The 27,265-nt window shown below is 41.8% G+C and overlaps 1 protein-coding gene across 6 annotated transcripts in view; it reads right to left on the bottom strand.

Annotated features, from left to right (window-relative positions):
* Nucleotides 1–793: 793 nt before the first annotated feature.
* NCKAP1 (NCK associated protein 1) overlaps nucleotides 794–27,265 on the bottom strand; it is a 71,114-nt gene continuing 44,642 nt past the window's right edge. For 5 of the 6 annotated variants that reach the window (XM_075283796.1, XM_075283795.1, XM_075283793.1 and 2 more), the window contains 16 exons: nucleotides 19,884–20,029; nucleotides 19,346–19,478; nucleotides 18,018–18,137; nucleotides 17,595–17,734; nucleotides 15,519–15,650; nucleotides 12,513–12,731; nucleotides 11,624–11,754; nucleotides 10,800–10,897; nucleotides 9,112–9,205; nucleotides 8,608–8,690; nucleotides 6,463–6,543; nucleotides 5,665–5,758; nucleotides 3,538–3,654; nucleotides 3,328–3,437; nucleotides 2,828–2,917; nucleotides 794–1,171 (listed from right to left, as the gene is read on the bottom strand). In XM_075283796.1, coding sequence (XP_075139897.1) covers nucleotides 1,055–1,171; nucleotides 2,828–2,917; nucleotides 3,328–3,437; nucleotides 3,538–3,654; nucleotides 5,665–5,758; nucleotides 6,463–6,543; nucleotides 8,608–8,690; nucleotides 9,112–9,205; nucleotides 10,800–10,897; nucleotides 11,624–11,754; nucleotides 12,513–12,731; nucleotides 15,519–15,650; nucleotides 17,595–17,734; nucleotides 18,018–18,137; nucleotides 19,346–19,478; nucleotides 19,884–20,029 — 1,905 coding nt within the window. In that variant the 3' untranslated portion in view covers nucleotides 794–1,054. The remainder of the gene's footprint in view (nucleotides 1,172–2,827; nucleotides 2,918–3,327; nucleotides 3,438–3,537; nucleotides 3,655–5,664; nucleotides 5,759–6,462; nucleotides 6,544–8,607; nucleotides 8,691–9,111; nucleotides 9,206–10,799; nucleotides 10,898–11,623; nucleotides 11,755–12,512; nucleotides 12,732–15,518; nucleotides 15,651–17,594; nucleotides 17,735–18,017; nucleotides 18,138–19,345; nucleotides 19,479–19,883; nucleotides 20,030–27,265) is intronic. The other variant, XM_075283794.1, reaches the window with a different exon arrangement.

The following is a 27,265-nucleotide window of genomic DNA, read 5'->3' on the forward strand; positions in this document are numbered from 1 at the left end:
AGTGACGGTGGCCGAGAGCAGGAGCCAGGATTGGTAAGTAACTAGGATCCATTACCTGCTGGAGTTACTGGTAGTGAGTCCTCTGCGTAGCACACTACAATAGGAAGGAAAGAAATGTATTTGGCGTATACAATGGGCAGACGCTGGGCTTCGATACAGTCTAGTGTTTATTGTATGTTATGGAAGGTACACTTGAATTTCAAAAAGTTAAAACATATAAAAGTGGTTAAAGGGAAAAAACAATGTATCAACATTTGATAAATGCATAAGAATGTCTTATCATACCATATAGCAGGGTACAATGGTAATGTTAATGCCAACATAGCATTGTGGAAATTAGTCTAAAAAAAGTTATACTATGCTTTTTACAAACAACATTTGCTGCTGCTTAAAATACCAGGGAGGAGTTCTGTCTTAGAGATGTTCCTTTGTTCGGATATGAAGGAAGATGCATTTTCGGGGGAGGGGAAGAAACAAATGATGCAATTACTTCACAGAAATCACAGAACCACCTGTCCAAACCGGTATCGATAAGAACATAAAAGGTACAGATTATATTTCTCCCTATATGAAATAATTTACACACAGATGTATGTCACCTATACCACCATCTAAAATAATCACTAAATACATTTTTGAAATAAACAAGCAATATTTTGCATGATCAAATATCAAAACAGCCAAAAAGTAGTGTTTGTGTCGTTTTTGTCCCTCTATTTTGTTTTCTTTATTCTTTGCATGTAACTGTCCGGAAACAAAATCATTTTTGTTATATATATATATTTTTTGTCAATTTTATAATTTTTTTTTTTTAAATTTTTAATATTGTAGTGAAGTGCAACCAACCAAGCTTATCTGGTAGTACAACTGCATAAAGAAACCACTGGTCAAAAATACAATGGAATGGGGAAAGAGTTTTAAGTCACAAAACCGTTTTTTTTTTTTTTTTTGTTTTTTGTCTTTTTCCAAACCATTAAGCCAAAGTACTCCACAGTTTTCAGAAGATGAAGACAAGCCGATGCACACTCGTGCCGTGTTTTCATGGAGCAAATATTTATGCGGAGGATGTGACGCTTTGTTTGTAAACCGCGTGGTAAGCGTTTCTCAGTAAGACGTACGGGAAACAAGACTCCAGCAAGTCCATGGTCAGGAATGGTGACTCTTGCACAATCTGTTTGGTAGGAAAAAGCAAAAACAGGGTTAAATTTAAAATACAGAAAGAATGATTATTTCTCCCTTGTATAAACCTAAGTGTTGAGTTATCTGGGCAATCCCTTATCTACATGAGGACCTGCTGACAATGGCTGACTGATGTGGATCCAGCAGCTGGAACCCCAGAAAGGTGCGGGCTGCCAAACATTTCTCAACCATTCTGTGTGATACTACATGGTGCTCAGTCACGTGAACAGATGACCATGGAATAAATCCTATATGTTAGGCTTTTGTGCTTTTTTTTTATATTGCTTTGATTTAGCCATGGCTACTGAAGGTGGACATATGGTGGAGGAACATCAGATGAACCTGCTAATCCCAGCAGGACCACCTAATGCCTAAAGGAGGGGGGAAAATGGCATCAGGAGTGGAACTCAACATGCCCGATCCTTTGTTTTGACAAGAGATAAGCTACCTGCGAGGTATATGGTATTTTCTCTTTGCTTGCTGAGCATGCACGCACTCTTGACTAACACAAGCATGCATATGAAAGGAGGGTGGATTTGGGAGTTAGGGCGGGTTCACACCTGTGCCCAGTCTCCGCTTCGTGGGTTTCAATCTTCTGCCCGAGAAACTGGACAGGAGACGGAAACCCAGTAGTCAGTGTCCACCCGTGAGCGTCTTCTGGTCTCCGCGGTGAAACATTTTTTTTTATTTTTAACCGGACACAAAGTCCAGCATGTCCGATATGTGTGTGGTTAAAAAAAACGGTTTCGCCGTGGAAAGGCACGAAACGCTCACGGGGGGTCAAGTGAATGTGGTTGAAAACTGACTGCCGGTTTCTGTCTCCTGTCCAGTTTCTCGGGCAGAAGACGGAAACCTGCAAAGCGGAGACCGGGCGCAGGTGTGAACCCGCCCTTAGCTGTCAGCTGAACAAGTATTTCAGCATACAGGTATCTAAGGTGTATGGCCACCAGGGAGTTTTCACATACTGTGCCTAGGGATTCTGTGCTGGTTCCAACAGTAGGTCACATGATACCCAGAAACCCCAATAAATAGCAGGTACAAAGGGTAGGCCACACGTAGTGAAAATACCGTCTTTTCCTCCCTTAATAATACAAGTTTATGGGATAAATGCAGCAGCCTGCTGTGATCTCATTCACTTCGCTGGGATTGTAAGGCATTTTTTTTCCACAGCAAAGTTTATGCTGCTATTATACCTTAACGGAAACCACCAGAGATTCGCTAGGTGTATGGCATGTTGACATGCTGCAATTTTCAAAAACGCAACTTTTCCACTGCTGATTTTTTTTCTGCAATGTGTAGATGCAATTTTGCAACGTGGGGCTTTAGCCTAAAACATGTTTTGTATTCTCGTTGCATTTTCAGGGACAGTTTTGGGGTCTGTGAGATTATGGACAGAGGTTCTACTTGGTGTCCACACTGGGACTGTCTACCACAACTTTTTTTTTTTGTACATTTCCTATAAGTAGTATATGGATTAGAAAACGTAACACCCTGGTAAATATTCGCCTAGGTAAAGACTATGGGCACGGCTATGGCAGGGCCCCGACTTTACTGACAAAACAGAGGGGATGGACCCAGAATCCCTTGTACGGTTTACAAGCGGCCACATGTACAGAAGTACCAGCCTATATTTCTTTGCTTAACGTACCATATCTAGCAGCAGATAAACAGATTCCCTGTTTCTTGTAGTTGTTTTATCTGTCTCTTGGCCAATTTTCAGCAAGCTGGAAGATGCAAGCTGTGGGAAAAAGACAGATTATTGGAACAAGTCCTCAGAATCCTACACATACAGATTTCATATCTAAAATTCTGCCACATGCCATAACCCCATGAGACCGCGCTGGTCCTAAAGCAGTGTGTAGTTACAAAGACACGATGTAGCTGACCCTTAAGATATGGCCTTATATCATTTCAGAGACTGCTTAAAGATCACAGTAAATTTAGGTTACAGAGAAGTTTCAGGAAATGAGCATAAACCAATGTTTACAAGGAACCAAAGTCTTCCCCATACATACAAATCAGTCTTCTACGTATCAAATGACTGTGGTTAAATCCAATGACAGCTATTTTATAAATAAACACGTAAAAAATCTAGAAGTCAGCAGGAAAGAGAAAGCCCCGAGTGTCCAAAAGACAAGATATACGTACAGCCAAGAATTCTTTAAGACGATCTTCAATGCTCCCTTTGTGAATAGTAAACAAGGCTGCGGCAATCTGGTTGATGGCCTTTGCCAGGCAATGGATGTTATTGCAGTGACCTAAGACCCAAAAGCAAACGGGTAAGATTGTGTACAGCTGTTCGGCATTTCAGGCCAGCCTGCTGGATTATGGGATATCAGCGGGATAACATTACAATACCTTCTATGGCCGGGCTGTATTGTGACATGACGTTACTAGCCAAGGTTGGCAAAGAAACTGCCACAAACACCATGAGAAGACAAGCAATCTTGTATTCCTCCTCCGGGCTGATGGTTTCTGGAGGGAATAAAAGGAAAATATCTAAATGATGCGAAAGTGCGGTGCCATGTCTACCACGCTATAAATTCCTACTGAGAATAATAAGAGGAAAATGAAACAAGAGATTCCCGTATCAGCTACGAGGAGAGCTTTTCGTGTGAACAGGCAATGTACAAGAGCTTATTAACCCCTTAAAAATCATCACATGTCGTTTATATTATGCAGAAGATACATTCCTGATGACTTTATAATAAGGCCATATTCCCTTTGGGAAAACATTGTCTGTGTTTCTCAGACAGGATTAGATTATGTGAATATTTTGTAAAATGTTTAGGAGTTTTTTGGATTTTTTTACCATGTGTCTATTAATAGAATTTAAAAAAAAAAATCTTAATATTGCAGTATTAATATGTCAGTGCCAGTATTAAAGAGGATTTTTCATGGTCCGGGGCACAGGCAGTTCTATATACTGCTGGAAAGCCGACAGTGCGCTGAATACAGTCAGTCAGGTACGTCCTTCTCCACAGCAGCGCCTATCGCGCTGTACAGTGTGAGCGGGGAGGAACGGCCCCCTCCCCTCCTGATAATACTCGTCTATGGACGAGCACTGTGAGTAGAGGGAGGGGGCATTCCTCCGTGCTCACACTGTACAGCGTGATAGGTGCTGCTGTGGAGAAGGACGGTCCTGACAGACTGTCAGGAACGCCCTTCTGACTGTAAAAAGCTACGGTACCGGGACCGATATAGCTCTTTACCTGGGGCACAGATCGGGAAAGCCGACAGTGCGCTGAATTCAGCTTTCCAGCAGTATATAGAACTGCCTGTGCCCAAACCATGAAAGGTCCTCTTTAATATCTTAATATTGCAATAGGCTGACATTTCCCATTTTCTGCATGTCACTTGTCCGGTTTGCAGTGTAGACTGGCACAGGATGGGCAAGAGATTCAATGACAGCTCTGCTGTATTGCTGGAGGCCAAAACAAGTCAGACGCAGTGTAAACACACAGATGAGACTCTGAATGCATCTCCCATATGACGCCATGGTCTCTTCTGGAGAAGGCTGAACTCCATCACTTCCTGGAGACTATATGACAGCCTACATACAAGTTGTGGATAAGTGCTACAAGCCACGCTTCACCAATACCAGTTATGGCAAGTACAGGTGAGACATAACATTTACCACGACCGGATTGTGCCTAAATGTCTGACACTGCTCACCATTAAAAGGGGTTGTCCGGGATACTTACCTCACTATGCCAACCCCTATAAGACAGGTAACACCTATAAGATTTGGAAAGGAGGAAAGGGGTGGATAGTTTATGTGACCCAGGGGTTGGGACGAGGCCAGAACCCAAAGGTCCATCATAAAGACTCTGCCAAAATAGGTAATTGAATAGAAACTCCTTGGACAATCCCTTTAACCCTGATCCACTGAACCTGCCGCACACTCTGCTGCACAGTGTATACAGACAATGAAAATGTAGCTCCTCTACACCGTCACCAGAAAAGGATTTTTGTTTTTTTTTTTGTTAAAATAAGGAATAAATACTAAGAACATTTCTGTAGATACAGCAGATGTATTTTTCTTCTAATTAATTTCATTTTCACGTGTCTGTTATATTACATGATGCTTATCGATAGACTATGTACACAGGTCAATGTCAAGTAGGGAAGAATACGGATCATGAAAAGGACAACCTACTGGACTCCTACATACATGCATGCTATGCTGATGTGAATCTGGTATGTTCTGGGCCATTTCTTCATCCTTACAATTTTAATGCATACTTATTAGTCTCTGTTCACATGTGTGTTGCGGTATCTGCATAGAATAGAAACCACAAAGTAGTGCAATGGATACTACTAGGGCCTGACAGCCCCCACTGACCTATAGGGTTTCCATCTGGTCTTGCCAAGTTGACTGTCATTTTTCCCACCAAACGTGATGGAATTTCCAAAGCAGATGTTAACACAGCCTTACTTAACCAAAGTAATATAAGAAGGGGCGCAACACCGTACGCAACATACCAGATTTCTGAGATGACAATGCCACAACCAGGGCTGGGTCTATTTCACATGGCAAACCAGCTGCTGATGACAACTCGTACACATTCATTGCAACCTTAAAACGAAAAAAAAAGAAAAAACGAAGCAAAGTTTTAGGGGAAAAAAGGCTGGTTTTAGAGCATATAACTGGGTATAAGACTTACTTATAAGCATTACTGTAGGCCGAAGACATAATACACTGTGCTAAAATACAGCTTGCATATGGTTTGCATAATGGTACATTGTGTTATATGGATGGAAACATTATCAGATCACTATATGTGCTTGAGAACATAAAGCTTTTTTAGAAAAAGAGTATAATACATTTAATAGTAGAGTATTAGGCTTAGTTCACACGGGGGGCGGATTTTGGCACAAAGAGTGACGTGGGGAACCGCGTCACTCTCGGGTCAAAACCCGCCTGCCACGACTGTCGCAGTCGCGGGTTCCCTCTCCGAAGTCGGCTCAAATGAATGGGGCAACTCCGGAGGTTGATGCCGCCAGAAGAAAGGGCAGCTTGCTTCTTTTTTCCGCGAGTGGCATGAAGCCTGGCGGTCTCCATAGACCACCATTGTCAGCAGTGAGGAGGAGTCTGAATTGAAACATATACATGTATATATACACATACATACACATATTATATATAGGTGTATGTACGCACAGAAATACAGTGTTGTGTGTCCAGTTTTGCATATACAGCCCAGCATACTTTATATATATCCAGCAGTGAGCTCTAGCAATGCTCCCAGTACAAAGTTTTTCACAAGAGCATTTTTTTACCTTCATGTCAGTCTCCCTTGGAATGTGATCCTTGAAGTCTTCAACAGAACTTACAAGGAAAGGAATGTGGTAAGATAAGACCTGAAAGAAGAATTGGAGACTGGGTTAGGATGCCAGGCATCAGCAGATAAGACATTTTACTCTGCATGTAATATTCTGGTAATTCCAACGATCCACTAAAATAGCAGACATGACCATACAGAGAAGGCAGGCGGTCGCAGCAGGCGGCATTACAACCTGAAGATAGATAAAAGCGTTCCAGTAAACCTGAGAAACATTATATTCCTAACACATCATCTTTTCTCTCTTTTCACCAGTAGATCAGTTGTCGCATTCACATTGACAAGATGTCACGCTCAGTGGTTCTCATGGGTTTAGTATTGTACTTCATTTAACTCTTTGCTATGTTGTGGCGGGGGTATCAGCTCAGTTACAAGTGACCAGATGCAACTTCTGAGCTTTGGGTGGCACTAGCCATCTGTCACTTCCATAATGCCATGGCGCAAACCCCAGAGACTGTGGCGTTTCCCTTTGGGGTACACCTCTCTAGTTGAAAACCACTGGTCTATGAAGTATACAGAGGTATGCAGTCATTTTAAAGTTTTCAAAAGGGTAAACTGTATTGCAAAAGTCAGATTTCTTGGCATATTTGGCAAGATTTATGAGAGCGCGACTTCTTGGGTTAGTGGAAAAATGGAAGTCAATAGAAAATGTCCAAATGTATATCTCCCCTTTTTCTCAGCCGGTCCATCCAAAGGCAGAGGGAACTGCATAGAGAAGGCTTTTATACAAATGTAGATGGGTATAGGAATTAAAGAAAATATAGAAAATAAAAAAAATGATCCCGAATTAAAGATTTCCTTTTAACTAGGCCAGAATATCCAATGTAATAACATGGCAGGGGAAAGTCTTCAAGAAGCTGACAATGGCATCCAAGCATGAAACATTATCACAAGCATTCCTCTTCACACTTCACAGATTGTAATATTTAAGAGGATGAGTCAAATCTGAACAGCTGAAGCATCAAAAGGAGTCTGTTCTGCTTTTGATATATGTGAGAAAGCGGCAAATTGTAGACGACATAATTATACACCTGCCCGTATCGAAACGTGTGTCCGCCATCACTGAGCCCAACAGCAGGACTGGGAATGTGCTAAGCTGGGAGTCCCAGAAGCTTACACTCATAAATGTAGGTGCGATGGCTCTATTCACATTAACACTGCACAAGCCGCTTATATTACAAGCCACAACGCAGCACAGATTCACTGCACGTCAGATACCGATAGCCCCTAATACATCACAATGTATAATGGAGTCTGTTAGGTTCTACTTATTGATAGAGATGAGCGAGTACTGTTCAGATCAGCCGTTCCGAACAGAACGCTCCCATAGAAATGAATGGAAGCACCTGGCACGGCGACCGGCAAAGTGTACGTGCCAGGTGCTTCCATTCATTTCTATGGGAGCGTGCTGTTCGGAATGGCTGATCCGAACAGTGTTCGCTCATCTCTACTTATTGATAGACTATGTATTCCAAGATGTCAGAGTATGCCTGGTATATACCTAATGCCAAATTGACCTGAATGTGAACCACTATTTTATATAGAATGCAAAGAGTCCCCCATTCTCCATAGAGATAGGGACCCCAGAATCCAGACTCTCACCTATTAGAATATTTTGGACTTAACTCACAAATAAGCGTTAGTGCACATGGCAGATTTTGCAGAGGATCCCGCCATGCAAAGTCCACTACAGAAATCTTCCTGACATTAGTGGAATTTTTTATTTTATTTTTTAAATTAGAAACCAATATCCTAAGGAGTAATTCAAAGGACAAATATCAAAGAGATCTCTATGACTTGGGCTGTGTGAGCCCTATATAGGTTGGTGAAGGTTCCCCCAGTGTGTAGGTCCAAAGAACTCCATTAAACCAGAGGCCAGGCAAATATCCTTTAGGTCTCTGATGGGCTGGCATACATTGGTACACCTATTTGTCTTTAGCTGCATAGACTTTGCTTTTCTTCACAGAGGACCACTTCAAAAAAAAGCTATATTACACAGTAGTAGAAATCTCCTGGATGTATACTATTAACAATATGATTGAGTGATGAGAGAGACTAAAGCAGTAGACTATAAAATACTCACATCTCTTAGGGCTTCTTGTGCCAATGAGCGGAAGGACAAAATCACTCCAATGATGGTCATCCTCTTCAGCACACTGTCTACAGCTACAAGACAAAGAAGAGCACAAAACTTAACCCCGGTACAGAAAGAGACTATGACACACAAACGTTGTATTTGCCAAAATACAAAGAGATCATACAGATGAAAAAAAACACCTGCAGATTTCTGAAGTCATCCCAACCTAAATTTCATTTTTTTTATTTTTTAACATAATGGTCTGGCGAAATGGACTTTTTGCCAGGGGTGGAAATTCCAGTAGCTGGCTCTACACAGGGAGGAATAATTTTCGTTTTATCATTTTGTCCCACATGGTCACTACTAAAACCATTGCAACATGTCAAGATAGAACAGGATAGACTATCAATAGAAAAACCCTAAAACGATCATTCTGGAAATATAAAAGGTGGGCTCAATGCTGCAACCCATTGAGACCGGGCCGGCCCTTTTGAGGCGATGGTCACTTACAGGATAGTCTTTTGAATAGTGCCGCCATTTGTTCAGGTTTGTCAAAGCTCGTCCTCATTTGTGTTAACACTTCAACGTTTTCCACCACGAGTTTCTACAAATTAAAAAAAATAAATAATTAATACATATACATTTAAACCTAGTCAATGGGTAATTGACTTATAGCATCAAGAAAACAGAACGAATCCTCATGACACCACTGAGAACATGGATACTGTAAGGCAGACAATTCTTTAAGTATAGTCGGGTGTTTTGTAGCTTATCTGTACAATTCCAGCTGACATAGTCTCACCCTTACTTCCAGAGATATATATATATGACTGCGTGTGTGTGTATGTGTATATATATATATATATATATATATACATACACACACATATACATATATGTATGTATAGAACTATATAGCTATATATAGCTGTATGATAAAGCCCACCACCTGAACAAGTCCCGTAGACAGTCAGACAATGCAATGTGAGACTATGTGCAATAGCGTAGAATTTCTGTATCAAAAGGAAGGGGGAAAAAAAACCCCACAACAATGTACTTTCACCATCTTTCAACACGTCTGAGGCATAACCTTTGTTAGATCATTGTGCATATAAGGGATAGCATCAGACAGACATCTTGGTAGGGTGAAGGCAGATAAAATGCCTACAGTACAAAGCCTGCACTTATACTGGATTACATGCACTTCAATAGAAGATGCATCATGTAAACATAAGTAGGTCTACAGATGAAAGAAAAGACAAAAGTAACCAAATACCACAGCCCATGTCCTGGTCTTTGTTTCTGAAATATTGTATTACCCATTTCTCTTTTAGCAAGAAAATAAAGGAGTGAAATCCAGATTCGGCGAATTGAAAAACAAAAACCCCACTTGAGAAATACCTTAATGGAGTTACTCAGGATTAAAGAGATCTATGGCTGCTTCCTTCACAATAGGCTATGAGTACTGGTAATGCAGCTCGCCTCCATTTATGTGAATGCAGATGAGATGCAATACCACAGACAGCCTGTGGACAGGGGTGGTGTTTTTTTAAAGAAAGCAGTCATGCTTTTTCTTTTTCTAATCCTGTTCTCCTATCTTTAATATTCAGAACTAGGCTTATAGAAGGGCCAGGTGAAGAGAAAACTGCATGAAAAGCAGGGGGTCCACTGTTAGCCCTGTAGCCGTACAGCACTGGGCTTGAATCCCACTAGAGCAATATTTTTCCTGTTCCTGAGTACTCTAGATCATCCCCCCCCCCTTCTCCCGCTAGAAAAATACCATAGAGTCTGTTTGGCTGAAATGGTTCATTTAAAGAGTTTTGCTGTAATGCATGTTTAGCACTGATGACCTATCCAAAGGCTAGGTCATCAGTATGTGATCTGTGGGGGTCCGACACTTGGACCCCACACAGATCAGATGTTCTAGCTGCAATAAACTGCTGCATTTAGACAAGGAGCACATGCAGAATCCCCTATTCAAATAATAGGATTGCCGCTGTGGTTTCCAGTGAATTGATGTTCCAATTCGATTACATGAATAAAAGCAGGCTATGCTGTGCAGGGTCCAGGTGTCCTACCCCTCCCCTCCCGCCCAGACCACAAACCAATGACCTATCATCAGTATAAAAATACACTTTAAACCACAAGGTGGTGAAACTGTACGACCATATCTGTGTGTACTTGTACTGATGCCATACCTTGAGCTCAGCCACTTGGGAAGAAATATGCCACATTAGACTTTCACTGAGAAACTTCATGCCGTACGGCCCCAGCAGCTCGGAGAGGGCTCTCATTTCTGTGGATTATCAAAGCAGAATGTTTAGGATCAGAATATACGACTTCAGCAACCACAAGGGTCTGAACAAACAGCTCGGATAATAAAAAATGCTTACTGCTAGAAGAGCCAAATGTACAGAGTTTATACAAAGTTATGGATGAAAACTGTCCATTAATGGTCACGGGGCAGACATATTTCTGGATATCCGGTCTGTAAATAGCTGTATTCTAGCATACTACACTAAAAAAATAATCCATGTATGCATCCTTCATACCCTATATGGTTTACATGGATGGAAGGCTCCGTGTCACTGAGACTCAGTGCGACTATCAGATCAGAAGCTACAGGTCTAGAGATGAGCGAGTACTGTTCGGATCAGCCGATCTGAACAGCACACTCACATAGAAATGAATGGACGTAGCTGGCACGCGGGGGGTTAAGCGGCCGGCCGCTGTCAAAGCGGAAGTACCAGGTGCATCCATTCATTTCTATGGAGCGTGCTGTTCGGATTGGCTGATCCGAACAGTACTCGCTCATCTATATACAGGTCCAGTACAGTGCTGACAGACGTATTGCGCAATAAGAACATGCAAGAGCATATAAACAGTGCAAGTCTAAGGTCATTGTAGTCCTATACAGTAGCCAATGTCAAAAGCTCACATGAAAGCAGTGTTTATAGGTAACATATAGGGTTATTGGTAACATTCGCTGCCAGTCACTGATTCTCCCACATATATCACTCACCAGATATGTCCGAGTATTCCTCAGCATTGAAGGTTAGCTCGTTCTCGGTGGGCAGATTTACAAAGGCTTTCATAGCTGGAAAATAAGCTATATGACCATTGCTAACTTGCCTCAATAAGGTTTCCAAATACCTAGAAATAAAATAGAGGGCTATAGTTAGATGGAAGGCAGAGAGCATGCAGATTGTAATAATCTAGTTCATCTACTGGTAGAAATATTGGCTGATATATGGATTATAGGGCATACAGGTCCTGGATGATCTACTCCAACCAGTGATTGGCCGAGTGCCATTCTTATAAGATTTCCTGGTCTATTTCACGTCTACAAGGAGCTAGCAATATTCCTATTGTCTAGAACACATAAAAGCTATTATTTGTATGATGACAATGGACTGGTTTCTAGACTGATCCCTGTGCAGCCACATATATTATGGGGTTCAGGCATGAGCACGCTCACAGGCATAGCTATAGGGGTTACAGTTGCAATGGGGCCCCATAAGCTGGAGGGCCCTGTCGGTCATCCTCAGCACACGAAGGCTAATTAAATTGAAGCTCAAGTGCAGACATGTTTCGAACAAGTCTTCAATGCCATCTGGGTCTGCACAGAGAAGGAAAGGGAGGTGTAAATGCTGCAAAAACGTACTGATGGGATGTGTCTGATGGTCATAAGGAGAAGTCGAAGGTAGGGGCAAACTGAGCTTTTGCTCCAGGACCCGTGAGCTTTATGCCCCTGGACATATTTTAAGGAAAACCATTTTGTACAGTCCATTTATCAGAGGAGAACTATACACAGCACCATTAAACCTCAGATATAAAAGGTTAACAAGTTAGATCTGACTTGTTTGACGTGAGGTCAGACATGGAGAGAACCTGTCATCGTAAGTACTTACCAATTAGTGTACAGACTGGTGATTGTTGGCTCTCCATGGCTGTCAAGATGTTGTGTTTGTTGAAGCAGGACATTGTTGAAAACCCTTGTGATGTCAATCTGCACATAGTTTTCTATTGACTGGAGCACAGTCATGTAGGCCCTTACACTGGTTAATAATTCCGAGGGCTTTGCAATCTCTTGTGTGGCCTGATTGTACATGGTCATGCCAACAATAGACCTGTATGGGGGAAATAAAGGAATATTAGCTAAATCTCTGCCGCAGGAATGTCCAAATTCAAGCCCGACTGGGGGCCAAATACTTTTCCTGTAGCTTGGCGTCTGACATTAATAAAGTGGTACTGAATAACGCTGCTAATTTGATCATGCATGTGTATAATTCCTAACACCTAGTTAGGAAAGAATCTTAATGTAGGCCAAAGCAAGGAGAAAGAATTAAATACTGGGGCTTGCAATGAAATCATCAGAATTTTGTAGTTAATAGTTCAGGCTGCCTAGTTGGAAGGGTAACTGGAAGTACGCACATAGAAACCATGAGTTATGTGCTGGTCTAACTATTGGGACAGAGGTTAAGTCTAACGGAGAGTCACCACAGAAGGTTTCTACGAACAATGTCTAAACTTTCCCAGATGTCAACCAAACCCCTTTAAGCAGGTTTACTGTGTCTTTACAATAGTCCCATGCTTGATCATTCTTCTTATCTTCCATGTGGTCTAGGTCCGTCTTTAAATTTTTTATTCTAATCTGGTTTTCTTTGCGGATTTTAGATTTTTTCCCCCCCTTAATTTTGTATGTCGTTAGGGGGCAATCATATTGTCTGAGCTGCTACTTTGGGGTATTCCGGTAGGAACAATTTACCCTTTTATCCGCACTGTGCGACCACAGGTCAGAAATGCATGACACCAATCCATTTATTTCATTGTAAACTGAAGTACAACACTTGGCCGTCTGTGGAAGTTACCACTGAAGTGAATGGGTCGGCATTGTGCATTTGTGACCTGCCACTCCATGCATACTGAGGTGCAAAACAGTACCAGCAGTCAAGGCCCCCACTAATCAGTAAATTACCCCCTTTCATTTGGATAGGGTCACTTGTCATTACCAGAACATTCCTTTAACATTAAGAGATATGATTTGCGATAGCCACATGGACAACAGCAAACAAAAGTAACTATTAATAGAGATGAGCGAATAGTATTCAAAACTCTAGACTCTAATACGTCGCTCCATAGGAGTGTATGGAAGCGGCCGGCGCTTAACCCCTTGGTGTTCGGTCGCTTCCATTCATTCTTATGGGAGCGAGGTATTCGAAACTAGAGTTTTGAATACTATTCGCTCATCTCTATTCATTAACTTTAAATGGTCACTAGTAGAGATGATTCAAATACTAGATTCGAATAGTTTCGATACCTCCGCTCCCATAGGAATGCATGGGAGCGGCCATATCGCAAGGGGTTAAGCACCGGCCGGCGGCGCGGGACGCTAACATGCATTCCTATGGAGCAAGGTATTTGAATCATCTCTAGTCACTAACTTTTCAAATAACTTAGTTTTATTTAATAGAGAATGTGATTCTGGATCAAAACGTAATGCACTTTAATTAAAAATGTGGCTGCTTCCTGCCTGAAAAAAAACCCACTCAATTTCCTGCCACTAGGTGTCTCCCTTTCAACTAGCTTACAGTTCACTATTTTGTTACTAAGGAAGTCTGTCCATAGACACAGTCCATTCAGTCTTGCTTATCTCAGTGAGTGTTGAGGGTGGTCCCTTTCTCTCTTCACACAGTGAATGGGGCAATTCTGCTCACTGCCTGCACAGACATGTCTGCAAACTGAAGATTAAGCAAATCTCTCATTTTAAGATTTAAGAAAAAGTCTTCTATGTACTTGTATCTATTTCTTACTGCTTGTGTGATTACATATAGGGAATTGTCAGACAAGAAGCAGCTTGACGGATAGTTTTTTTTTTTTTTTCCTGGTGTTTTGACTGCACTATAAATACTGTATTTGCACAGTATTTACAGTCCAGTGTTCTTGGATCTCCTATATTATGGTCACTTGGGCTATTTGTTTGTATGGTTACTCCTGGCAGAACATTATTAGCAATGGGGAGGTGAGGGGGCAGACTGATCCTTATTGTACACAGCCACAACCCAAGAGAGAAATAGATAGGACACCATGTGTGAAGGCTTAGGGCGGGTTCACACCTGCGCCCTGTCTCTGCTTCTGGGTTTCCACTTTCTGCCGAGAGAAACTGAGCAGGAGACGGGAACCCGGCGGTCAGTTTTCAAACCCATTCACTTGAATGGGTTTGCAAAGTGACCAGCTGTGAGCATCTTCTTCCTCTCCGCGGCGAAGCTGTTTTTTTTTTTTTAACCGGACACAAAGTTGGACATGCAGGACTTTGTGTCCGTTTAAAAAAAAAAAAAAAAACTCTCGCCATGGAGAGGCAGAAGACGCTCATGGGCGGTCACTTTGCAAACCCATTCAAGTGAATGGTTTTGAAAACTGACCGCCAGGTTTCTGTCTCCTGTCCAGTTTCTCTCAGCAAAAGATGGAAACCCGAAAGCGGAGACCAGGCGCTGGTGTGAACCTGCCCTTATACAGTCCTGAAGTGCTGGTTACTTTAAATTTTCCTGGCAGAGATTTTCCTAGAAACTAGATTAGATGGCTACGCAAAGACATATTTGAGCAAGATCATGAGAATCTGTACTTTGTCTTGCCTAATATTCTTGCACTGACAAACATATCTTCTAGTCTTTAATGAAAGCCTTTCCTTTAGCCTCCGCTCGCATTATAAGTGATACATTCCAGTCTAAGCCTCAAGCATCCTTCTTTCCCGTATACAACAGATGACAGATAACCTCTGAATTCCACACACACAATTATACCTCATAAAAATACTTTCCAATTTTTTTGGAAATGACATGCGATGTATCTGCAATTTTACTTTTTGGGAAGTTAATAAAAAAAAAACCTGAACGTCATACCAGGTGTCTGACACTTACTTGGTGAAGCGGATTTCCAAGTGCGAGGTCAGATATTCCCTCGGGGTGAACGTATGTTCCCATACAACCATATTAGGGGCGTAATTAATAGAGAAGCAGAGCTCTGAAAGTGCAGTATGTAGTTTGTCTAAACTGTAGGGGGAAAAGAAAAATTACAAAAATTAAAAAGTACAAAACTATCAGTACACATAAGGCTAGGTTCACACCATGTGCGGGTTCTACATGGAATGTCATTCACATATTATCATTTCAGAAAGAATTTAGCAAACTAGGCAAAGCTATGAATTAATAATAGATAATACAAGCCAGTGGGAATACCGTATTTTACGGACTATAAGGCGCACTGGACTATAAGCCGCATTGCCCATGAGCGCCTTATAGTCCGTCTCGGTTCATATATAAGGCGCACCGGACTATAAGCCGCAGTCCGGTGTGCATTATATGTTATTGAAAGCGGCGGCAGGCAGACTTTGCCAGCGGCCGCTTAACCCCCCGCGTGCCAGCCGCTTCTATTGGAAGCGCTCGGCAGGCGAGGAGGGGCTCTATCAGCAAAATCATGCTGCAGATCATGTGTCACCTGGAAACTTTTGTCGCGATTGCGAAAAACCCATAGGTATGTATCAACAGATTCACCGCAATGTGCACGTGCCCATAGACTATAACGGGATCATTCGCACGGCAAATGTTGACAAAAATAGGACAGGTTTCATAATGTACGATTCTAAGGGTGAGTTCACACTACGTAAACGGCAGCTTATTCTGAATGTAAAACACGTTCAGAATCAGCGGCGTATAAAGCAGTTCCATTCATTTCTATGGGAGCGGGGATACGAGCGCTCCCCATAAAAATGAATGGGCTGCTTTTTTCACTACGAGCACTCCCACTGAAGTGAATGGGAAGTGCCGGCGTGTACGGCTAGCTCTGCTTATAAATCTACAGTCTTGTGCAGAGGGCCTTTATTTAATAAAATACACAACAACTTTACAGGACACCTTTCGAAGTGGTTGCCCAGTTTCTTACCATTGACTGCTGAGGCCACTTCGGTCTCAGTAGCCATGTGAGCTCAGCACATGAAGGAAAGGGGACCGGACCGTGGAGTGCTAGGTACAGGTGAGTATGCCTTATTGGTTTGCATTACACCCACACCGGCTGACCCCTGACATCTCCTTTAATGTCTCAGACTACTCTTTTATAATGAGAGCCATGATTGTGAAGTCAGTAGAACAAACCACCGACTCCTATTTTCCCACAGCCCAACTCTGGCTCCCTCCTAAATGAGCGACAGCCATGATCAGTAAGAACTCTCTAAGGGCTAGCTCACACGGGGTAAGGGGCCGCATATTTTGGTCCTGATTTTGATGCGGGAAGCCGTATCAGAATAGGACCAATGTGCCCATGGCGACTACCAACAGTCGCGGCTTCCCGCTCCAGAGTAGGCCCAAATGAATGGGCCTAGTGCAGAGCGTGCTGTGGTGAGGCGGACGCCAGGGCTGACTCAGCCGTGGAGTCCGCCTGAAGAAAAGGCAGCTCGCTTCTTTTTCCCGTGAGCCGGAACATACCGCCCATGGAAAAAAGGAAGCTAACGGTCTACATAGATCTCTATTGTGAGGTGGCGGATTCGGAGGTGGATTCGGCGTCAGAATCCGCCACCTCTTGCCCCATGTGAACGAGCCCTAATTCATTAAAAAAAAAGCTTCTGACTGTATTCCGATAAAGGTAAACCTGTAACAAACTTCATATCTAATTCTACAATATTAACAATTGTATAAATTCATTAAAAATTATTTTATTTTGAAGCCAGTCGGGGACTTTTTTTCCAACTATGGCCCCACCCAAAATTGGAGCCAACTCAACGCCACAGCCTCAATGAAGACAGTTCTTCTTTTAGACAGAGTCATAAATCTTCCTCAACATGTATAAAAGTGATACGAAACAGAAAGCCCCATCAGTAATGAAAGACGTAAAAAGAGAGGAATCACTGTGACCACTGGCTGAGCACCTTGGCTTATTCTCATAATGCGGGGAAAATAGAGACAAACAAATCACAAAGACAACAATCGCTAAAAGACTCTTACTTTGTAACCACAAGTCTATTTTTTCTCATGCTCTCAACCCCGGGTTTTTCTCGCTCAGGTTCTCCTTTCTTTCCGGTCTGCTTTTTTGATTTTTTGTTCACTGCTTGACTGATTGTTTTGGCACAGTGTTTTGGCAGTAGCTACAGTAGAATAATGAAGAAAAAAAAAAAAATGAAATACTTGGAAGCCGAGCATCTCATAATAATAGGATCTACTCAGGTGGGCAATTCTATCCTCAACGTTCTCCTTGTTAAGCCATCAAAGAGAAGCATGTAATAAGATACAATACTGAGACTAAATGGGCAAGTCAAAGATGGAAATCCTCAGCTGTACAAAGGCTTCTATTTGATTTGCTTAAGCACACTGGGGTAAACTCTCGTGAAGGATGGACTGCAAAATGACGACGTATGTCCCTACCCTCACCTGATCACTTAGGGTGCACTGTTCTGTGCAGATGTCTGTGATGAGATTTCGGGCTTGCTTCGCCATTTCATCCAAGAACATATTACATAGAGAGAGACTGCGATCCCCAATATGATGTCTCTGAAAGGTTACAAAAACAGTTTAGTTACCATTTTTAATGCAGCATTTCATCAAATACTGACAGAAGACAATGCAAACATTTACATATAGCCTGAATATAATATAAAAATACCTACTATTATTGTCACCTAAAGGGGTTTTCCAACATTAGACACTTAAGTATCACCACTGGGAACCACAGTGATCACTGGGCGCACAAGTGGAGTGAAAGTAAATGAAGTAGCGGTGCGCATACATGGCCATTGCTACATTCACTTCTGTAAGACAATTGTAGATTGCGGTCCTGGCAGCCCCACAGAAGCAAATGGAGCGATGGCCTCAGATTTGCACCACAACTTCATTGGCACGAAGCAGAACTTTTGATTCCCTGCTCTTGTGATCATTGGGGGTCCCAACTTCTGGATAGGTTATCAGTATCTACAGTGGGCCTTTTAGTGTAAACCTTAATACGGATTTTCCCCCTATCAAAACTTCAAGAGACTGAAAAGTCCTTTAGATCACCGAAGTACCAGAAATATTAGATCAACCTTAGGTTTTTGAGGTGTTGTCAACGTCCGCAACCAATGAAGCACATCTTCTCTCCCTTACACTATAACTTATCTTTCTTGACAGATCAGAACCCCAGATCATCCACTAACATGCACATACAGAATAAATGTGCAATGAATGTTGTATGGAGCGGATATTTACAAGCAGCTCAAGACAATTATTCACCATTCCAGGTCTTCTTAGCTGTAAATCTTTAAAGCCTCAAAAAGGAAGGATGATTCTTAAGTGGTTCTCCAAGAAAAACGTAGCTGGCGGCTATGCAGCACCGAATCGAAAAGCATGCTGGGAGCAGATACCCTGATGTCCAGAATAACTAAAATTACCATAAAATGTTGTCTGACAATCCTTATCCTGCAGATTTACTCTCAACTGACCAACCGGGTGCAAAATAAGTAAATGTATACATATGTATTACTTCTACCTGGATAGCCCTTCATTATATTATATTGTAAAAACTAACGTTGCCTGATCTGCCAAGGAGATGACTTAATCCTTTAACTATTCATCTGACCAATTTTCACCGTTATCTATAGGAATAAACAGACTAATGGTGGTTTTTGCAAAAAATCATACATGTTATTACCTTGGCTTAAATCGGTTTGACATTCTAGAATTGTTCTTTTTTTTCCTAATAAACAAAAAATTAGGCAAACCTTTACCTCTTCAGGACACAGCTCATGGGTGCAGCTCATAAAATGAGTACAGATGAGAGGGAATGATATTGAGTATCTTGACTGCGATGGCAGCTCCAAACACTGCTGAAACATCTTCTCAAATGCCCTGCTGTAAAAGCTACATTATTGAACAAAAACATATCATTGTTATATTTTTATAGCTTCTATAGGTAACAAAGACACCAACCACTAGTCTTAGAATAGGCCATAATTGTCTATCTGGTCCCATATGGCTCAGTTGTTCGAGGCTGTATTGGATCCACGTACTAAACAGTGTATGGAGCCAGGTGATGTTACAGTGTACAGAGCCATCTGCTTCCAGCTTTGTATATGGTATACACAGGGATTCAATGCAGCTCTGATAAGCTGATCAATGTCCCCAAAAAGTCAGATATTTATGGCCTACCCTAAGAACAGGTCATAAAAAAAGAAAAAATCCCAGATAACCCATTTAAATTAGAATAAATCTACCTATGCTCCCAACACTGAAGGTCCAAATGTACAACAAAATTCAGATTCTTACCAAAATATGGAGAGATCAGATGTTTCCACCAGCATTTCAACTAAGGAATCGACCATCTTGGTATGGAATATTATAGTGTTCATCATCTTTCCAAGCTCCCTGTGGTCAGCGAGACTCAGTGATGCTTTGGAAACGCTGGTGTAGGCCTTGAAGACAAGAAACATAAAGCTAAACTCTACATTCAAGGAATTTTACACACTTAATGTTCAGTAGATTTAATTTTAAAAAAATAAAATAAAAAAATCAAACACCAATTCAATGGACATCAAGAGCAAAACATTCATCTCTCTGGGTAGGCACTGGTTAGTTAGTCTCAGGCAGGAGCAGACGGGGCCGCGATTCAGAGCTTTCTGATATTGTCCATTCAGAATAGTAAAGTGGAGCTCAGAATCGCATCCCCATTATGGTGCTGGTCTGAGACTTCCCACTTAGCAATAGAGAGATTGATCAGCACATCAGATACCGAAACTGTGCAGAAATCCACTTTCTTTCCCTGTATACTGCTACCTGAAATCTGTCACCTGCTTCTACCCAGGGTATGGGTGAACAGACTCATGGACTGTGCAATGCAGGAAAGCTGAGGCAGGGCGTCACATTGCTCAGGCGTTTTATAATGAAAAACAGTGATTATATAGCGCCAACATATTCCGCAGCGCTGTACTATTTGTAAGTACAGACAAAAAGGTACATTACAAAGAAATAGTCACGTCACACAAAGGGACTGAGGGCCCTGCTCGCAAAAGCTTACAATCTATGAGGTAGAGGGGGGTGACACAAGAGGTAGCAGGGGCGGCATTGCTTATACAGGGGTCAGACAATTTTGTAATAGAGATGACTCATTACACAAAAATAAAAAACTTCATGAGCCGTCACCAGTCGTGTCCTTTAACATGTGGATGGTGCTTGGACCTATAAAGTTAGCCTGAAATGGCATCATATCATGTGGGGTAATGTGGGAGCTGGAACAGAGGAGGGTTAAATTTTGGGTATTCTAATTACGGTACGGAAGAGTGTACATTAGGAATTGTGATAGGCCTGTCTGATAAGATGTGTCTTTAGTTTACACTTGAAGCTGTAGAAATTGGGAGTTAATCTGATTGTCCGGGGTAGAGCATTCCAGAGAAGTGGTGCAGCTCAGGAGAAGTCTTGTATACGAGCGTGGGAGGTTCTGATAATAGAGGGTGTAAGTGTTAGGTCATTGAGTGAGCGGAGAACACGGGTTGGGTGGTAGACAGAGATGAAGGAGGAAATGTATGGAGGTGCCGCATTATGGAGAGCCTTGTGGATGAGGGTGATAACTTTATATTGTATTCTATAATGAAAGGCAGCCAATGTGGCAACTTCTATGGAAGTCTATAGAATCTGCTCTATAATCATCGAAACAGAGAGAGCCTTGGTCGCCACACTTGGCTGTATACATTTGGCCGTCTGTATAATGAAGCATTACACCATTTTCCCACCTTTGGTATCATTTCCTCAAGGCTTTCTAGATCTTTGCTTTATGTCATACATTTTTTTTTACTTCTAGTGGATAAAAACCAGAGCAAGCATAGATCTAGAAAACCACAAGGAATTGATATAGAAAGTATAATGGAAAATGTTATGACTTTTCAGTATACAAACAATAATAGGTAATTTTCTCAAATTGGACAACCCCTTTAAAGATCCTACTCAGCATGTTGGCCCATACCTACCGTATACGGTCTACCTGATCTTTCACCACATCAGGTCTCTCCAGCCTTTCAGTGCACCAGTCATCAGTATACTGTACAAAACCTACTAAGAAGCCTTGGGATCTGAATTCTAGAGGATTAAAGTGCCATTGTTGAAAGGATAAAGCTCAGATTTTGTGATTTTTTTTAAAAGCAGCTTAAAGAGAAGTTTGGCAGCCACTTCTGATGAAAATTCCTCCGCTCCGAGTTCCTCTGTATTTCATTTCGAGCAGCTATGAATCTGTTAAAACGCTCTCTACGGATTTCCATGACTCAATCAAAGTGGGATGTTAAGGTTTGTCAGCACATCTTTTGAAGCATGGTTTCACCATTATCTCAAAACAAAGACAAAATGCCCAGATAGCTTGACTTTAAAGTGTTTTTTTTTTTTTTTTTTTCCCTCCTTGAAAGGCGACCGAGAAAAGGGCAGCCTGTTTTTGTAGAAACCATTCTGCATTTTGATGCACAGCCTCCTGGCTTCCAGGCCAAAAATAATACAAGCGGAAGGCATTCTGCGATCATCAAAGCGTTCTCAGGTCAGACGAGACAAAGTGCTATTCAGCTACTGTTGCACAGATGTTTGTGCACTTCTTACATTCAGTCTCCAGCCAACAGATCTTTGGCTCGGAATCTGACAATCACTTTAATGTCTTGCTTGTAAAACAATGTCTGACATTTATAAAAAATGTGATGCTTTGTGAAGACGTTAAACTGTGCAAAATCGATGTCTATAACTCACTTTTATTTGTGATTACTTGAATTGGGGGGGGGGGGGGGGGCATTATTACATCACTACGTGGCAACCAGGTTTTCATGAAGACTAGTGCTTTTTTTTTATTCTTTATTTGGAAGGGTTGTGTGAACTAATGTGTTGAAATAGTGGCATTTATCCCGGAGCAATAAGTCAGTATCAAGAAAGGGAAAAACTGCATAAATTATACATGAATTGTAAAAGGAAAATTCCACATGAATAGAAGGCAATAGGGGAAGCATGGCTGGACGCTCGGGGGCTTCCCTCTGCGGCCCTCTCATTCGCCCCAGGCATTGCAGCACTATTAAAAGGGATTCTCCAGCCCCAAATGGAGTTTTCATACTGATGTCCACAGGGCAACCGGACCCTGCACAGATCAGCTGTTCTGTAGTCTATGGAAGTTACAGCAGTAGACGGGGAGAACGTGTAGACTGTTCTAGGGATAGGAATGACGCTGCATAGCAAATGACACAAGACATTTTATCTTCCTTGATACATATGTCCAATGTAAAACGGAAAGTCTCAGCAGACAGCAGTCTAGGCCACTTTCACATGTGCGTATCTGGCCAGTATTCTGTAACAGTATTAGCAAACCAGATCCAAGAGTGGGCCCAAAACACTGGACAGGTACAACTGTCTCCAATATACTGTTTTCCTGTGTTAACTGAACTCATGTTCTGATGCATATTATATATATATATATATATATATATATATATATATATATATATATATATTATTATGCTCACAATACTTAAAGGGATTGTACGGGATAAAAACTAATCCATACCACTAGTCTAAACACCCTACCCTGCCTACTTTCTAAACAACAGTTCATCAATAATGTACATTTACCCATATCCCTAGGGCAGTGATGTGACCACCCCAGGGACATTTTCTGGTTATCCAATGACTATCTGTTTCCCGGTTCCGAAAAGGGAGCGTCACTACTACTCCATTCCCATCCACTCCATCATACTTTCCTTTCTTCATTCTGTGGGACTGCTGTAAATAAATGCAGAAGATGCCAGAAGCTCCCAGAGACACCCAGACATCACTCAAAACACAGCTAAAAGGTACATGGGTGCATTTTGCCTGGAAAACCCCTTTAAGTATCTTTTCTTATTAATCTATGTTGTTTCTGTTCCTCTGTTATTCCTTCTGGAAATGTATGGAAAAATCTGAAATCAGGGCATTACCATTCCCTTTGTCAAAGGTTGTGTCCCTTCATAGGCTTACATCATAAGCATAGACAGGAGAGAGCCAGTGTGTGCATGGCCCCCCCCCCAAAAAAAATGGTAACACCCTGTTAATTTTTCCATAAGGACTGACATGTCTGACAGTCAGTCAGGAACGCCCTTCCTCACAGTAGTGTCTACAGCGCTGTACCCCCTCCCCCCTCCCAGTACTCGTCTACGGTACTAGCACCGATAGCTCTTCACCGGGGGCACAGAAAGGGAAAACGGATATGGCGCTAAATTCAGTGCTGTTGGCAAAAAGATTTCCTACTCCTATTCACTTCGATGGGAGGGTCAGGGACAGAGCATGACACTCTGACTGCTATCGAAATGAATGGGAGGCAGAATTTTTGTGGCTGATTCTGCTGCAAAAAATTCCACAGCGTGACCTTATTTTAAAGCAGCAGGAAGCATCCGCAAGTACTGAAGGCTTCCAATAAAAAGTTGCCCCAAAATGGTTTGGTCGTGGAGTGGAATCTGCTCTGCAAAGGTGGAAAACTGGCAAAACCCTGCAGGATTACTGAGATGTCAAAGTCAATTTGTGCTACTGGTTTTTAGAATAGCATATGGACGATAGATTGTAGAAAGCTACTCCACTGGTACTGTGCATCACAGCGGGTTACCCCGTAGAGAAGACCTGGGCATTGTACGGCCCGTGAGCCTCATCCAGCCCCGTCTCTAACTGGACCGCATAGGGCGTAGGATAAAAGGTATATGCCGAATGGCAAGTTGGCTAAAGGACTTTTGATGACGTCACTAGGATATGATCAGACTCGTTAGTGGGCAAAGCCATACAATATGGTTGTGTTACACAGAAAGAGCAAGCTGCTGGGAATGGAGACTTGATGGAAGATAAAGAGAAGAGAAGAGACAGTATGTGCGAGCAAGAGGGAAGAACTGGGAGCAGATGTAGGGGGGCAGTTTAACTGAAGGCAGTTAGAGGGGGGGGGGGCATTAAACTAGGGGGCAGATGGAGGGGGACATTAAACTGGGGTCAACTAGAGGAGGATATTAAACCGTGAGGGTAGCTGAAGGGGGATATGTCTGACTCTAGTTCTCCCCAGTTTAATGTGCCCCTCCAGCTGCCCCAATCTAATACCCCCCTCTAGTTTCCCCCAGTTTAAACTGGGGCACGAAGAGAGGGACTTAATACGAGGACATTACGAGGAGAACATTATAATGTGGGGACATAGAATTGTTAGGGTGACTGTAGAAGAATTATACTTTGTGGGGGCACATGGAAAAATAAACGAGAATGGGCCAAGTCAATGTAGAAGTGGGTGAAGGTAAATTTGCCACAGTGCGTATAGCCCTCTAGAACCATTTCTATGTCTCATGTGGCCCCATGGGAAAATTAATTGCCCACCCCTGATCTAGAGAGTCTAGCGCAGATCACGTGTTGTGACTGTCATTGTAGCATCGGCCACACAAGACAATCTTAAAGAACTGCTGTGAACAGATCGGATGAATTCCGAACTACATGACTCAAGTTATTCTAATTCAACAAATACAAGACTGAGCAATAAAAAATAAAAAAACTTCACAAAACTTATAAAAAAAAATTCTATCAGCGAAAACATTTAAAAACAGATTAATTTCTCAATTTGAAAAATAAAAAAACTCCCGGAGAAATAAAATTCTGTGAGTACAATTTCAGATGGCACCTTATAAACAATTTATGGGGAAGCGGTTTCCTCTGCCACAAATCATTTAGTGCTGGCTGAGAAGGGCAATTGATGGCGGCTCTTGCAGAACAGTTCCCCGCTGTTACGCTCATAATACAAATGAACAGAACCCTTTTCAGCAAAGCATTAATCTGACTTATACATTACCCAGAAATGACACATTAAATATTGCCCACAATGTCAACCTGAACCTGTTCCACATACTAAATGCTTCTGCTTAAAGGCCCTTTTCAGCGTTACATGGCATCGCAACAAATCTGCATCTGCTTTTCCAAGAAGTGTGATCGCTCATATTTCTGCAGAATTCTCTCTCTCAAGCAAGTCTATTTCCCAGCAATTAAACCCATAAAACCAAATAGAAGAGAAAGGTCCATAGTGTGATGACAATATTGTATTATGTATAGAGATGAGCGAGTACTATTCGAAATGGCTGTTTTGAATAGCACGCACCCATAGGAATGAATGGAAGCGGCCGGTACGCCGACTTTGCCAGCCGCTTAACCCCCTGTGCGCCGGCTGCGTCCATTCATTCCTATGGGTGCGTGCTATTCAAAACGGGAGTTTGGAATAGTACTCGCTCATCTCTAATTATGTATATATTACACACGTTACAATTTCAACGCATATAGATTGTTTTACCATTGAGGCTAAATTAAAAATGTATGTAAACCTTTATTATAATATGTCATAAATCATTTGTGCAAGTAGTAGTAAATGTGTCATACTTCTGCTTATCCTCCCCCTCCTCTCTCCATAGACTTCAATGGGCTGAAACTGTAAGCAGAGTACAGATGTGAACAGCGTATTCAGGAACCAAGATCAGTGCAGGAGAAGGCGGAGGACAATAAGAAATGTATAAGAAAATGCCTTTTGTAATACAAAGGTAATTATTACCAACACACTTATGAAATTTCAATTAAAAATCTATCATTAGAGACCCTTTTTGCAGTGAATACACGTAGGAATAGCTGTAAGAAAGGTTCTTCTTCTCTTACCTTTATTATTCTGACTCTCCCGTTTGGGCCACAGGAAAATGGCCGTCGGACATGCGCAGTTGGCGCTTTTTGGACTCAGAGAAGAGAATCGCATGAGAAAATGGCAGTGAAGAAGACAGGCCATCACTGGAGAGTTTTCAAGCAGCACTGGGGACGCCCCCAGTGCTGCGAGATAACTCATTTACATAAAGAAGAAAGAAAATATTTCTAAGGCACAGCGGTGCAGATCAGAATAATAAAGGAAAGAGAAGAATAACCTTCTCTTAAGGCTATTCCTACGTGTACTCACTGTAAAAAGGGTTTCTGATAGAATCCCTTTATTTTTGTCACAAAGGACATGCTAGGGTGCCGTGTAGCTCTAGCCTTGAGTCTTCAATAAATACGATATCATATATAGTATACATTAAGGCAGGGCTAAGGATCTGTCAAATTTTTAGACGGAAATGATAAACAGACTGAATAACAATGCAGCCAGGGCAGTGTTAAGCATAAAAAACCAAAATAAACCCAGACCAAACGTAACTATCAAAAATATAAATTTTATTAATATAAAAAATACACAAACAAACATAAATAACAATTAATGGAGGAGCTGAAGTACCCACAGAATTGAGCAGGTAGGAAGGTGGTATATAGAAATGTATATAATCAGCCGGGGTGCCAAACATGCCACAACAGTAAGTATAAAACCCCACATATGCAAAAAATAAGAGTGAACAACAAATGCCTGAGTGAATGTGAAGACAAAATAATAAATCATCACAGATCTGCAACGTGCAACTCTTAATGGAAATGGTGAACAAACAATGAGGTAAGTATATAAGTTACTGAGAACTGCAAAAAGTATATAAGTCACCACAATATAAAGGCATGGATGGAACCCCCCATATAAAGCCGTTACCTATACCACATACCCGACCAGCATACACCGGTCGGTGTATGCCGGTCGGGTATGTGGTATAGGTAACGGCTTTATATGGGGGGTTCCATCCATGCCTTTA

Source organism: Leptodactylus fuscus, chromosome 8 (genome assembly GCF_031893055.1).
Source record: "Leptodactylus fuscus isolate aLepFus1 chromosome 8, aLepFus1.hap2, whole genome shotgun sequence".
Taxonomy (NCBI): domain Eukaryota; kingdom Metazoa; phylum Chordata; class Amphibia; order Anura; family Leptodactylidae; genus Leptodactylus; species Leptodactylus fuscus.